Source organism: Bos mutus, chromosome 23 (genome assembly GCF_027580195.1).
Source record: "Bos mutus isolate GX-2022 chromosome 23, NWIPB_WYAK_1.1, whole genome shotgun sequence".
Taxonomy (NCBI): domain Eukaryota; kingdom Metazoa; phylum Chordata; class Mammalia; order Artiodactyla; family Bovidae; genus Bos; species Bos mutus.
The window spans coordinates 42,616,316-42,630,994 of record NC_091639.1 but is presented as its reverse complement, the minus strand read 5'-3'; the positions used below and the strand labels follow the sequence as shown (position 1 = coordinate 42,630,994).

General features: G+C 52.3%; 1 protein-coding gene across 6 annotated transcripts; it reads left to right on the top strand.

Annotated features, from left to right (window-relative positions):
* The first annotated feature begins 817 nt into the window (after positions 1-817).
* On the top strand, positions 818-12,865 carry BRD2 (bromodomain containing 2). 6 transcript variants are annotated; one of them, XM_070361067.1, is made up of 13 exons: positions 818-1,184; positions 3,784-5,106; positions 6,669-6,972; positions 7,583-7,720; positions 8,479-8,617; positions 8,698-8,912; positions 9,006-9,380; positions 9,903-10,031; positions 10,216-10,467; positions 10,586-10,851; positions 11,328-11,632; positions 11,867-11,989; positions 12,103-12,865. In XM_070361067.1, exons 2-13 carry the CDS (start codon positions 5,078-5,080, stop codon positions 12,237-12,239), a joined length of 2,412 nt encoding a protein of 803 aa, XP_070217168.1. In that variant the 5' UTR covers positions 818-1,184; positions 3,784-5,077; the 3' UTR covers positions 12,240-12,865. The 6 variants fall into 6 exon arrangements, with proteins under 6 accessions (XP_070217168.1, XP_070217170.1, XP_070217169.1 ...); XM_070361069.1 differs by lacking the exon at positions 818-1,184 and adding an exon at positions 2,483-2,641; XM_070361068.1 differs by lacking the exon at positions 818-1,184 and adding an exon at positions 3,079-3,222.
* Positions 12,866-14,679: the final 1,814 nt, after the last annotated feature.

Sequence of the window (14,679 nt, the reverse complement as noted above, 5' to 3'; positions counted from 1 at the left end):
TCCTGCACAGTGAGGCTCATCAATCTAAACATCAGAGTTTGGAACAGAGCAAGGTTCATTACAAATTCATACCTGGGTGGCTCATACCCTAAGAATCCCAAAGTTGCTCAAAGCAAAAGGAAGTGATCAGAAGGCTATTAAGTTTTGCAGCATGCAGAGTCCAGACACCCCCCCTCCCCCTCGCCCCGCAGCATTCAATAAAGTAAGGAAGTCTAGGTAGACTCAGGCGAATTGAGCGGTTACGGGCCTAAGACAAAGAGGCCGAACACAATGCCCACGTCAACCGCCCACACCTCCGCTCCCCGCCGCAGGCACGACGAGGGTGGTGCCAACACTCCCGCCGTGGAACCACACTACACCGCGGAGGGACCCCACCCTGCAAACCCTCACAACTCCAGGTCCAGGCCCCATCCTCCTCCACTGACAACAGCTCAGCAGCGCGCGCTCCCGCTGGACTCCGGGCCCGGGCGTCCCAAGCCACCCCTCACACCTGCGGAAAAGGAACCGAGTTGGGCCACCTCAGGACGCCCCGCGAGGCCGCCTGCAGTGGGGGAGGGGCTGCTGAGGCGGGAGGGCGCGCGCCGCGCCCGCTTCCGCCCCACCTACTGCGCGCGCTCCGAGACCAGCCGCGGGGGCCACGGCTCACGCCTGCGCACTGACGCCCTCCCCGCGGCCTCCCACTCTCCTTTCCCCTCCCCCAAGCCGGTCGCACCCTTGCGCCTGCGCAGTGCACGTTCCCGGGCTGCGGCAGCCATGCTGAACCCGTACGGCGCTAGTAGTGGGGGGGATAGGGTCGAGGACAGCGGGATAGGCAGCCGAGGATGTGGAGAAGCAGCGGCGTTAGGGTGCTTTGGGTGTGTAGAGAAAGGCCTGGGCCATGCGGCTCCCTTGGCCCCTTGCGCGACCCCCGAGAACCTTCGGAAAAATCGGCCCCCGTGGTGGTGGGGAGGGGGGTGGCTGGCACGTGACCCGGATCAGCCAATCTGGGTGACGCTGACGTGGCCGCGCGGTCCCGATGCTCTCCCCACCCCCCAGCTCGGCCGGGAAGGGAGGGGCTGGGGGCTACGCCCCCTCCCCCAACTCAACCTCAGTTTCCGGGGGGGGGTGACACCCCGGATTACATCCTCCCCCCGCACCAAGCCAAGGGGAACAGTGGAGCCCCCCTGGAAGGTTCCGGGATCCAGGTGAGAAGGGGCCCTTGCCGGGCGGGCATGTTGTCAGTCATTTAAATGTCTAACCAATGGTGGGGAGTCCGAGAAGGAGATTCTTGGGGTGCAGAGAAGAACCCTGAGGGTGGGAGCATTTGTCCTTCAAACAATTTACAGCCAATGGGAGCGGGGAGGGGGCGAGCAGGCGAGGGCCCCTTGGGTGGGGGAGGGGAATGGCCAACCTCTGTCGTCTTACCAGTTGGAGGGCAAAGGGGCCTGGGGGCGGTATGACCCCCCCCCCCGATTCCATTCGTCCCTTGGGGGTACAGGAGCCTGGAGCCAGGTGAGAAGGGATCCTTTTGGCGGCCTGAGGGTGGGGTGATTTAGTGGGCTGAGGAGTGGGAGTGGTGACTATAGTTCCTACTCCTAGAGGGGAATGCTGAGAGTTGGCAACCCAGGCTGTGAACTGAGATTGTTCCCAGGCGCCCACTCCCTTTCTCCCCAGAGGCTGTAGAAGGAGCATTTCTGTGCTGCTGTTGTGTCAGCGGTAGGAACCTGGCAGTCATCACATGGCATGGTGGAGGTTACGCTTCGAGTGGGTTATCGAATTTGTGTGCATTCACGTGGACCTGGCCTGCGGAGCCTTCTGAATAAACCTTGGTTGCCCCGGCGGGGTCTTAGCTGAGCATGTGTCTATCACCGGCTGGGGAGAGTTTGCAGGCTAGAAGCTTGGGGTCTTCTTTGGATCAGGAACCAGGCCCAACGGGGGTCTCGGGAGAGGTTGAAAATCGTGGCTTGAGACACAGGAGAGTGAGTCTCGGGACCTGGAATGATTTCACAGCTCCCAAAGTTTCAGTTTTCTCCTGGGTGGTGTCTTTTGCCTTCTGCACCCCCTCCCCCACTCCTGAACAGTCTCTCCTTGTGTATTGCGGAGGAGGGAGCGGAAAGGAGGGAAGAGTTACTTTTCCAAATTACTGAGTACAAGTAGCCTCCCGTGTGACTCATTTGGGGGAAGGGACGCTTGGGAGGCAGAGGAGAACAGTGATTTTCCGGAATGCAGGGAAATAAGCCAGAATGTCTGGATGCCCTTCTACTTTCTAATAAGGCCCTGTGGTCTCTCGACCTCTTAACTTTTTCTTCCCAGACCGGCCCTCAGATAGGCCTCTGTGCAGATTTGCAAGGCCCCTCCTGGAAGAATGGCAGATTGGGGAGGCTGGGCCACTAGGGGGAGGGGGAGGGGAGAAGGCCTCTGCGAAAGTTGCTGTGTCATTGCTCTCCTTGCTGCAGCCACCCGGGCGGGCCCGCTTGTACTTTTGAGGCCGAGGCCTGATCGGAGGGGGGGAGGAGAGGAGAGACTGCCGTCCCTGTGCGTGCTTCCCCCCCACCCCCGCAGGGTTTGCCCGAGTCTGGTGGTCGAGAAGACGAAAGGTTGACGGCCATTTTAGACGCAGTAACCGAGGTTAAGGCTCCAGGGCTGCTACGAAGGAAAGAGGGTAACAGTTCGAGGACTTATGCCCTCACGAAGCCCTGCGGTTGGGGCGGGGGGGGGCGGATCTTATATTCTTTGACTTTCATGATTAATTTCCTTATTCAGATACGCATAGACTGTTTTCTTACTTGGTAGCCAGAAAAGGGGACAAGGAGGAGGGGGGGAGGGCCCCCAACTAAAGGCTGGGCGGGGGAAATTCTTTCCCTCTCTTTGAAGGGGACCGGGGAAGTCCAAGCGATGGCTTTAGCGATCCTAACTTTGCGCTGCGACTCTATTCACACGTAGTCTGTAACCTTATTCAGGTTACTAGGTGGTGGGAAAGATTGAGTGGGCTGGGGGGGAGGGGGCGAAATTGAGCTCCCAAAATGGCTCCTGCCCCTCCTCGGAGGCGGACGGCCCGGGGGGAGGGGGGAGGGGAGAGGAGGAGGGGGAGGGCTAGTCGGAGCCGCAGCCGCCGCCTCCTCCGCTCGCCCTCCTCCCTGGCGCTGACCGATAGACCAGCCGCTCCGTGGGGAGGACTCCGGACCCTCGTGGGGGGGATGGGGGAGCCCTTCCGCCCCCCCGACGCCAGGACCCTAAGAGAGGGTGCGGGCCCGCCTTCGGAGAGGGGGGAAGGGCGGGCAGCGTGGGGAGAGGTCTGAGCTCGCCAGGAGGGGGAGGGTGCGCACCCTGATTCGCCCCTCGAAGGCCTTGTTTTTTCCGCTCTGAGCCAGACACCGGAGAGAAGTTTGGGGAGGAGGTGGGTTTCATTTTACAGGGTATACGGGTGCTTTTGTTGGAGATTTTGCTCCCACTAAAGGGTTGCCGAGGTTTTGTCGACCAGGTAGATATTTGTATTGGTAACTGAAGGTATCAGAGGGAGGGATTGAAAAGGTGCTTGGGGTGCAAGTATTTAGAACGTGGTCTCTGTTTAGTTGCCTTGGAGAGAAGCCTTTGAGTTCACAGAGGGTAGATTCTGGGGCGCGTTTTTTATTTCGACTGCTTGGCCTGGGGAAGGAAGAGGATTTGAAGGCTCTGGTTAATTCTGCACTTTTGATTGCGAAGCACAGGAACGTTAGGTGCCTTCCTCGCTGTGTTTGGGAGCCCTCGGCCGTTTGCCAGTGGCAGGCCGCGGCTTCTAAGATGGCGTCTTCTTCCTCATTTCAGGTTCTTCACTGCGGCGGCCGCCTCATTCCCGAGAACAACCACCGCCAGCGTCCTGTGGCCACACCCCGGCGGGCCGATCCTGGCTACGCCCACGCGGCCCCCTCCAATCCTGCCGGCCTGGCCAATGGAGGAACTACGAATGGCACGACCTGCCCAAGCTTGGCAGTCGCCAGTCGCACTGGGCTTGGACGGCTGGAAAGACTTTGTTGGAAGGGGAGGCAGGGAGAGGGTGCTGCACCCCTGCCAACCTCCCTCTTTCCCTGGAGTTGCCGAACCACAGCGCAGCCAATTGGCTCAGAGATGTGGCAGGTTGCCGCTTCCCTGGGGGTCTATGCGGCACTCTTCTGCCTGGTGACTGACGCTTTGGAAATGAGGTTTATGACGTCATCGCTTCCGCCGACCAATAGAAAACGCTCCCGCGGAGAGGTGTTCCTCCCCCTTCGACTCTGCTTCTTCACGCGCGTGAGCGAGCGAGCGCGCGCGAAGGGGGTGGGGGAAATCGCGAGCACGGTGGCGCGCATGAGCGGCGAGGCTCCTCCCCCTTGCCTATATATAAAGGGCTGGCGCGGGGCTCAGAGGCGCCATTTCGCGCTGGAGTGGAGCAGCCTCTAGAACGAGCTGGAGGATTCTGCGTATCTACACAGAGCCTTCGAGTCGTCTGGGGCCGCCATTACAATCCACGTCCATCCGCTTGGAAATGGCCTTCGTCTCGGCCTATGACCGGCCCCGGCGGACAGTACAGACCCCATAGAAGCCCCCGAAGCTCCCCTTTTTCGGGCCCCGCCCAGTTCTCGGAGTCTGTCCACCCCCTCTACTCCGCCCTCAAGAGGATTTCAAAGATGGAGGCGGCGGCTCCCTAAACCATTTTTCGTGTTCATCCGCCTCCATCCGAGATCGAAACGGGACGTCGTCCGCCCCGGACGGTCCTGGCAGGAAGAGGGGATCCTTGCAGACCAACGGCGGGCAGTATTGGCGACGGTGTCTGGGATCGGGGGCCGTCCTGGGGTTTGAAGAGCCCGTCCCCTTTCGCTCGCCCGCCTCAGCTGAGGCCGCCGCCATTTTCTCGCTGTCCGCCTCCTGCGGAGCGCGCCAAGCTGCTGGGAATTCTCCGAGGGACAGCGGAGGAGATTGCTTTCGTGCCAGCCCGGCGGGGTGGGTTGTCGTCTGGAGGGCCGAGGGCAGCGGCCCCCGCCCTCCCCCCACTTCCCGGGTTATGCTGGACCGGGAGGTAAGGGGAACCGAGGCCACCCGGACTTTCCGCGGCTGAGGGCAGCGCCGGTTCCCCGTGGTCAAGATGCTGCAAAACGTGACTCCCCACAACAAGTACGTCCCTGCGAGCCGCGTGTGGGAAGGGGGCGTTGGGGGGCTGCGGCGCGCGCGGGTGAGGTGCCGAGTTCGGAGGGAGTGCGGAACCGATTCGGGCGCGTTGCTGTTTCGTGGCGCAACTGTTGGCTGTCGAGGCTCGCGGAGGGGGGTGAGCGGCGGTTTGGGGACTGTGGTAGCGGCCGCAGATCCTACGTATGGAGGGAGCGCAGGTAATTTACACGTTACTTTTCCGCTGTGGTCAGATTTTGGCTGAGTCGGGCAGAGCGAGGTGGCGGCGGAATATGCAACGGGGGAGGACTTGGATGGGGCAGCAGGTCCTGAGGGTAGTGGGTCTGGTGTCTAAGCGACCGTTTGTCCGGCCTTCAGTGGCTGGGGTTCGTGGCCACATCTTGTGCTTTACAGGGTTGCCATGGTGATAGAGCTTTGGGGACTGGAAACGGGGATTCCCTGAGTAGGGTACAAGGCCCACTCTTACTCTGGGTTCCTAATGTCGGGGATAGGTCCCTTTTCCGTGAGTGGTTTGGTTTTGTGTTGAGAGGAGTGTGTTGTGTTGCAGAAGATTGGATTTCTTGTCGTTTGTGTGTGTGTATATGAGAGGTACCATTGAGAGTTTCCTTCAGGGTAGAAAGGTGGAGCTAAGCTCTGGGATGTAAACAATGAGATCTTGGGCCTTGGGTAACACCTGGTCCTGAGGAGCCCCAGAGAGAACGTAAACTTGATGCATTGTTGGCCTTTGATGTCTAGAGGTGATGCTACAGTGGAGCCTGTTAATGGCATCGCAGCTTTTGGCAGAGGTTGGGTAGGGGGAGGTCTGTATCACTTTTATGGGGGAATTTGCTGACCTTGACTGTTCAGACAGCTCTGTTTTTTGAGTCCTTTCGACGGAGGAGACTGAATTTGCGAATAGTTAATTCCTGGAAGCTGGTAGCTTGAGGTATTCCAGGCTGTGAAGTCTGACAAATACTCTCTTGTCTGGTTCCTTTTTTTTCTTGGTATGGATCCGTTAGATTGCTGGCCCGTTGTTTGGAGTTAACTATTCCGAGCTTTGTGGAGAATGCTGATCCCTTCTGTACAGGTGGATTCTTAGGTGTCTGTCTCATCAGCGATTTATGAAATTTTCTGTTTTGTTTCTTTAGATCCTTTCCCCTCAGGCTCAACCACCATGGCAACCACCAAGCCCCTAGTGAGGAGGAAGCTTGGGGCTTGAGTTTCTTGGCTCCACCCATTTTGCTTAAGTTCTGTCCTCGTAAGGCTGTGATTCTTAAATGGCTGGGCCCTATGAGAAGCTACTTGGGCTTTTTCACTTTAAAACAGGTGAAGAAGCCTATCAGATTTTAAGAACTCAGAAGATAAGGCTTCTGTGGGTATAGAAAAGGCGATAAGAGGTACAAGAACAAAAGCTCCACGGATTGTTTGGATACTGGATTCGTTTTCATAATCTTTACCACTGTTTTCACTTGATTCCAAGCCTAGATGTGCTGAGTGCAAATCTGTGAACTGTGGAATTCTACTAAATTCCACCAGATTACCACATCTGATTTTGTTTCCTATCTTCACAGGCTCCCTGGGGAGGGGAATGCAGGGTTACTGGGCCTGGGCCCAGAAGCAGCAGCGCCTGGGAAAAGGATTCGAAAGCCGTCTCTATTGTATGAGGGATTCGAGAGTCCCACAATGGCTTCAGTGCCGGCTTTGCAACTAACCCCTGCCAACCCACCACCTCCTGAGGTGTCCAATCCCAAAAAGCCAGGACGGGTTACCAACCAGTTGCAATATCTGCACAAGGTGGTGATGAAGGCTCTATGGAAACATCAGTTTGCATGGCCCTTCCGGCAACCTGTGGATGCCGTCAAACTGGGTTTGCCGGTGAGTGGAGAGGTTGGAGTGGGGAGGTATGGAAATGAAAAAGAATGCGTGTGCATGGAGGTGGGCTGCCTAGTGTAGGTAGGTGCTGCGGCCCCTAGGGAGTTCCCATTTCTACCCTGTAGGGCAGATAGCCACCAGATTTCTAGATTTTTGGTCCTTTGTGATTGATCCAACCGCTTGCTATCTAGGGTCTCTCATTGTGCCCTCCATGTGTCCTTCCTTAACTTTTGTGCCCTGGCTCCATTTTACAGATTCCCACCCCAGGTTGGGAGAGGACCACGGTGGCCAAAATTCTTAGCTTCTTCCTTTCCCTCATGCAGCCCATGGATAGCCAGCCCCAGAGGTAATGTCACAGGATGGGAAACTTTTCCAGAGTGGGTGGGAGATGGGTGGTTAGAGCAAGGCAATAGGGGTCTCCTTATGGGTGATCAGAGTCCTGTTCCCATTTTTTATCCCTATCCCATAGTTTTAATTGGGGCCGCAGTTGAGACTATGTACTCCCCTGACAGACTTGGGCGGGTGTGTGTGTGTGTGTGTGTGTTGGGTTGGTAGTTTGCCTGAGAACCGGCATTTTTCTTTATTTGGTCTGACCTACCACTTCTTTCTTTAGGATTATCACAAAATTATAAAGCAGCCTATGGATATGGGTACTATCAAGAGGAGACTTGAAAACAACTACTATTGGGCTGCCTCAGAGTGTATGCAGGATTTCAACACCATGTTCACCAACTGCTACATCTACAACAAGGTGAGCTTTTGTCTGTTATTAGTTAGGGAGAGCGGAAAAGGCAATGGCACCCCACTCTAGTACTCTTGCCTGGAAAATCCCATGAATGGAGGAGCCTGGTGGGCTGCAGTCCATGGGGTCGCTGAGGGTCGGACACGACTGAGCGACTTCACTTTCACTTTTCACTTTCATGCATTGGAGAAGGAAATGGCAACCCACTCCAGTGTTCTTGCCTGGAGAATCCCAGGGACGGGGGAGCCTGGTGGGCTGCCGTCTATGGGGTCGCACAGAGTCGGACATGACTGAAGTGACTAAGAAGCAGCAGTTGGGGAGAGAGTGCATTTCTTAACACTACTTTATCATTGTAAAGTTTAAATCTTTTACTGAAGGTGTTTTCAGTAGTTTGGTATCTAGAAAGTCTGTTTGCAAAGGTACCACTGCAAACAGTGATGTGGCTTCAGAGATCCAGGATTAAGAGATGTTTAAATACAACACTGCTGATGGTCTTGTGAATAGTGGCCTTATTTCTCAGAAATCTCAGGAGACTTGAGTAGAAAAACTGATCAACTCTGAATCTCTCACTTTTTATCTTTGTTGCATATTGAGGGGCAAAGTTGGAAGAGATAAAGGGAAATGAGTGGCCCACTATAGGTAATTTTTAGCACTTTGATGGAGTTGTGTAAGGGAGTAGTGATGATGCCTGGGGCTAGGTATTTCCCAGAGAAAATGGTTTTACCTCTCTCCTTAGCATTTGAACTTTTTGTTTGTGTTTCCTGTAGCCCACTGATGATATTGTCCTGATGGCACAAACGCTGGAAAAGATCTTTCTGCAGAAAGTGGCATCAATGCCACAAGAAGAACAAGAACTTGTGGTTACTATCCCTAAGAACAGCCACAAGAAAGGGGCCAAATTGGCAGGTAGGAAGAGAAGGAGTTTTGCTAATAGAGACCAAAAGATGGGAATGATAATCAGACTAAACTCTTTTTCTGCCCTCCAGCGCTCCAGGGTAGTATCACCAGTGCCCACCAGGTGCCTGCCGTCTCTTCTGTGTCTCACACTGCCCTGTATACGCCACCACCTGAGATACCTACCACTGTCCTCAACATTCCCCACCCGTCGGTCATCTCTTCTCCCCTTCTCAAGTCCTTGCACTCCGCTGGACCCCCACTCCTTGCTGTCTCTGCAGCTCCCCCAGCACAGCCCCTTGCCAAGGTATACATCTATGGATATCTTTGGGGTAATGAGGAGGAAAAGGTCTTAAATGGGGTGGATCCAGAGTAAAAGGCACCTGTCTTTTCTCCACAGAAAAAGGGGGTAAAGCGGAAAGCAGATACTACCACCCCTACACCTACAGCTATCCTGGCTCCTGGGTCCCCAGCTAGCCCTCCAGGGGGTCTGGAGCCTAAGGCAGCACGGCTCCCCCCTGTGCGTAGAGAAAGTGGCCGCCCTATCAAGCCCCCACGCAAAGACTTGCCTGACTCTCAGCAACAACACCAGAGCTCCAAGAAAGGAAAGCTGTCGGAACAGTTAAAACATTGCAATGGCATTTTGAAGGAATTACTGTCTAAGAAGCATGCTGCCTATGCCTGGCCTTTCTATAAACCAGTGGACGCTTCTGCTCTTGGCCTGCATGACTACCATGACATCATTAAGCACCCCATGGACCTCAGCACTGTCAAGGTACCCACTGCATGGGGCAGATGGGATACTCAGGCAGTGATTGGAACCTAAGGATCAATAAAACAGTCACTTTTTATGGGCGTGCAGCTATCTTGGCGTTTTACTTTTACAAAATAGTGAGGCAGAAGGTCACATACTCTAATGAGTCCATATTTTCTGGAATTGGAAACAATGTGGTGGGTTTTATGTTCAGAGCATCACTGCTTGTCCTCAGGTCCTATCTACTGGAAGTGTTGGGTTAGGGTAGGTGAGTAAAGGGGTAGCCCAATAGTTGGAGGCCACACACACCTCCACTTTTCACTTTGAAATAATGGTTTTTTTTCCCTTAGACATAGATATTTATTCAGCCCACCCAAATTCCTTTGACTTCAAACTTGAGCCCCAGGGTATAGGTCCTTCCTGTCATGTACATCCCACCCCCCACTGTGCTGTCTAGAGGGCTGTTCTTGGCAGTGTCTGGGCCTGGCAGGGAAAGGTGAGTCTCCCTGCCTGTGCAGCTTCTGATGCTGCCTCCTTCTGCAGCGGAAGATGGAGAATCGCGATTACCGGGACGCACAGGAGTTTGCTGCTGACGTGCGGCTTATGTTCTCCAACTGCTATAAGTATAATCCTCCAGACCATGATGTTGTGGCCATGGCGCGAAAGTTACAGGTGAGTGTCAAGGTCGGAGTTTGAAGAATAAGTGAAGCTGGGGGAAGGAATTTTGCCATCTGTGCTGCATAGCCTGAACATGAGGTTCCCCAATCTATGCAGTTGTATGTTGGAGCTGCCAAATGGCTGGGTATGATCAGGGCATATCTACTAGCCTGGTTTTGAGTCTGCTGTCTCTTTCTAGGATGTATTTGAGTTCCGTTATGCCAAAATGCCAGATGAACCACTGGAACCAGGGCCTTTACCAGTCTCTACTGCCTTGCCCCCTGGCTTGGCCAAGTCATCTTCAGAGTCCTCCAGCGAGGAAAGTAGCAGTGAGAGTTCTTCTGAGGAAGAGGAGGAGGAAGATGAGGACGAGGAGGAGGAGGAAGAAGAAAGTGAGAGCTCTGACTCCGAGGAAGAAAGGGCTCATCGCTTGGCTGAACTACAGGAACAGGTACTTTGTTACTGTTGAGTTTACTGGGTGAGGTTCATGCTGTCTTTGGCTTTTTTTTTTTTTTTTTTTCCATTGCTTTATCTGTATTTTTTTCAATTTGTTTCTGTTTTCTCTCAAGCTTAGAGCAGTACATGAACAACTGGCTGCCTTGTCCCAAGGCCCAATATCCAAGCCCAAGCGAAAGAGAGAGAAAAAAGAGAAAAAGAAGAAACGGAAGGCAGAGAAGCATCGAGGCCGAGCTGGGGCTGATGAAGATGACAAAGGCCCTCGAGCACCCCGCCCATCTCAGCCCAAGAAGTCCAAGAAGGCGGGTGGCGGTGGGAGCGGTGGCGCTGCTACGCTGGGTCCCCCTGGCTTTGGACCTTCTGGAGGAGGGGCCACCAAGTGAGTTCTCACAGGGACGGAGGCAGAGATTTCTCCCAGTGCTTGCAGTTTTTTCTAGTGATTTTTTTTTTTTTTTTTCTGGCACGTGTCCAGATGATGAAATAGACCTTGAAGAATATAGGGTCTTTTGAAGCTGCTACCTACTCCTCTCTAAGCCAGAGTCTGTACTTTTTTGTATATTCTTTTTTTCTGTATTCGGGGATGGGTTAGTGCTTTAGGTGCAAAAAAAAAACAATAGACCTGTGCTGACGTACTTGTATTTATTTTTCAAAGCCCAACTGAAATTAATATAAAATATTTGTTGTGTAAAGAAGCTCTGCTCCCCTGAGGAGCACACATGTGTCCTGTAGCCCATCTCTGACTCACTCATTTGCCTTAATGGAAACAGTTGTTCAGGCAAGAAATCCAGATCACTGGATTAAGTAGAATGTGTTGAGGTAATGCGTTCCCCCAAGTGATAATTTTCTTTTGCTCAGACTCCCCAAAAAGGCCACAAAGACAGCCCCACCTGCCCTGCCTGCTGGCTACGACTCCGAGGAGGAGGAAGAAAGCAGGCCCATGAGTTACGATGAGAAGCGGCAGTTGAGCCTGGACATCAACAAGCTGCCCGGGGAGAAACTGGGTCGCGTTGTGCACATAATCCAAGCCAGGGAGCCCTCTTTACGTGACTCAAACCCAGAAGAAATTGAGATTGATTTTGAAACACTCAAGCCGTCCACACTTAGAGAGCTTGAACGTTACGTTCTTTCTTGCCTGCGAAAGAAACCTCGGAAGCCGTATAGTGAGTATGAAATGAGATTCCCAAGTTGCCTTAGCGAATTCTTGTGCGGTTCTGAGGACAATTTAGAGAAGGAGGTGGGGGGGGTATGCTTGATGCACTTGGAATCATCAGTTCCTGGGATGATGGGTTGCATTAGTTGCTTCCTTAAGTTCAAGAAAGGCATTTGGCAACAACAGGGGACAGGGAAACCGGAGTGCTCCTGGCTATGTTAGTCCTGGTTTCTTTCTTCTTTAGCTATTAAAAAGCCTGTGGGAAAGACAAAGGAGGAACTGGCTTTGGAGAAGAAGCGGGAACTAGAAAAGCGGTTACAAGATGTTAGTGGGCAGCTCAATTCTACCAAAAAGCCCCCCAAGAAAGGTGAGTGTCCCATAAGCCACTGTGAGTTCATTACATCCTGCCCTCTTGGTTCTTGGTTCTTCAAAAGTGGAATGTAGGTTTACACATTTTTAAACTTCACCTCTGTTCTTCAGCGAGTGAGAAAACAGAGACATCCTCAGCACAGCAGGTAGCGGTGTCCCGCCTCAGCGCTTCCAGCTCCAGCTCGGATTCCAGCTCCTCTTCTTCATCTTCCTCCTCTTCAGACACCAGTGATTCAGACTCAGGCTAAAGGGCCAGGCCAGATGGGGCAGGAGGCTCCGCAGGACCGGACCCCTAGACCGCCCTGCCCCGCCCGCTCCCTCCCTGTGCTGTGACACTTCTCATCTCACCCCCTCCCCCCTCTGTGAGAGAGCTGGCTCTGCAGGGGGGAGGGATGCAGGGACAAGACTAAAGGAGGGACAGAAAAACGGACAAAAGAGGACTGAGCTCCCAGCCCCGTGGAGAGTGCCCCCGTAGGCATAGAGCCCCCATTCAAAATGGCTGGGGCAGGCAGGGGTATCGGGTGGGAATGGGCAGAGGCCCTGATACAGGCTTACTGAGGCCACAGCTGCCCTGTTCACTTAGAAGGGCCCTGTTTTGAGATTGTTTGTTCTAATTTATTTTAAGCTAGGTAAGGCTGAAGAGGGGTGGGGCCATGGTCCCTCAGCTTCCATGGGGAGGGAGGAAGGGGGAGCTCTTTTTTTACGTTGACTTTTTTTTTCTACTCAGTTTTCCCTTTTCCTTCTGCTCCATTTGGGGACCCTGGGGGTTTCAGTCATCTCCCCAGTTGGTCCCCTGGATTGTCTTTTCTTTTGTCTGTTGATTCTAACTTGTAAATAAAGAAATATTATTCATGTTCTGAGTTCATTACCTTAATGATGGTGGTTTTTTGTAGTTGCTTCAGAACAAATGGAATACACTTAATTTTGAGGAATATTGGGGGTGGGTGGGAAGAAGGATCATCCTGTTTTAAATAAATCAGTAGGCTGTTGCTGTGATAAAAGTGCATCTGCCCTTTGTAAAGTGAATCCTCCAGGATAACTTAAGTTTCACAATCTGCTCTGATTCAGATGAAGCCAACACCTGGCTCATTTGGCCAAGAGTTTCAAACTCAGGACTTTAAACAGGCTCAGATTTTTCGCTGGTCCTGGATGTGTAGAGTGTCCCCTGAACACTGCAGTTACCAACTAGATGTGAAAGGGATGAGAGCAGCCAGCAATGGGTACTTCCTTGCACTGGGCATCTGCCTTAAGGGGAGGTGTGCCTATTTTTATAATTTGCTGGTTTGGCTTCAAATTGCATGTTTGCAAAGCTTTGCAAAGTTGCCTAATACAAATGCCACATTTACAGGATTCCAGCAGTCTACCAAATGGAAATCACAAAAACTCCTTTGCACAAATCTAGCCCTTTCTCTTGCTAAAGACAGAAGGGCTCTATAGTTAAGAACGATGAAACATTTGGGTTCCATACAGAATTTGGGGCCTTAAACCATACAAAAGCAAGAGCTTTCAGTATAATAGGTATGGTAGAAAATCTTTATCATTTTTTAAGTGAAGACTGGCTTATTCTGTATGTTGCCAGAAACACGTATGGTAGAAATGGTAGTGGTGATTTTGGAAATAGCAGAAGGTTGGGTTCTAGCAGATTCTCAACTCTTGAATCTTTGCTGTCCAGAGCTGCTAAAAGCTAGTAACATGGAATTATATCTGAAAATTGTTTTGGCCACACCCTGTGGTTTGTGTGATCTTAATTCCCTGGCCAGGGATTGAAACCATGCTGGCAGTTGAAAGTACTGAGTCCTAACTGCTGGACCCCCATGGAATTACCTAAAGTCTTAAACTGAGGCCTGGGCAACAACTCAAAGAGTAACACACAGGCAGGGTTGAGATGGCTTGTTTGTTACAATTTTGCAAGGACCTTAGTTTTTTAAATGAGACCTATGAAAGGGCTTTGAGCCAACTTGTGAGGCTCAGTGAGTGAACTCCAACTGCATTTAAACTCTTGTCCTGAAAGTTCAGAAGTACTTAATTGGAGTGGGATAGAATTTAAATCTAGAAGGATAAGTGATTTCAATTAGATGTGTGTCTGTTTGCCTAGCACTATGTCACATTTAAAAGGGAATTGAAGGTTTGAGTTTGGCAAGGAGACCAGTTAGAATCGTAACATCTGTGGCTGTATCCCCTTCAAGTATTTTTAAATTGTGGTTTGGGAATATAAAGATTTCAACTGTCAAGAGGTAAGTGACTTTATGTGTTCAGTTGCTAAGTTGTGTCTGACACTGTGACCCAATGGACTGCAGCACGCCAGGCTTCCTTGCCCTTCACCATCTCCTGCAGTTTGCTCCAACTCCTGTCCATTGAGGACATCCAACGATCCCATCCTCTGTCACCCACTTCTGCCCTCAGTCTTTCCCAGCATCAGGGTCTTTTCCAATGAGTCAGCTCTTTGCATCAGGTGGCCAAAGTATTAGAGCTTCAGCATCAGTCCTTCCAGTGAATATTCAGGATTGATTTCCTTGCAGTCCAAGGGACTCAGTCTTCTCCAACAGCAGTTCAAAAGCATCAGTTCTTTGGCACTCAGGCTTCTTTATGGTCCAACTCTCACAGCCGTATACGACTGTTGGAAAAATCGTAGCTTTGACTACAGATTTGGTAGCAAAGTGCTGTCTCTGCTTTTTAATATGCTAAGTT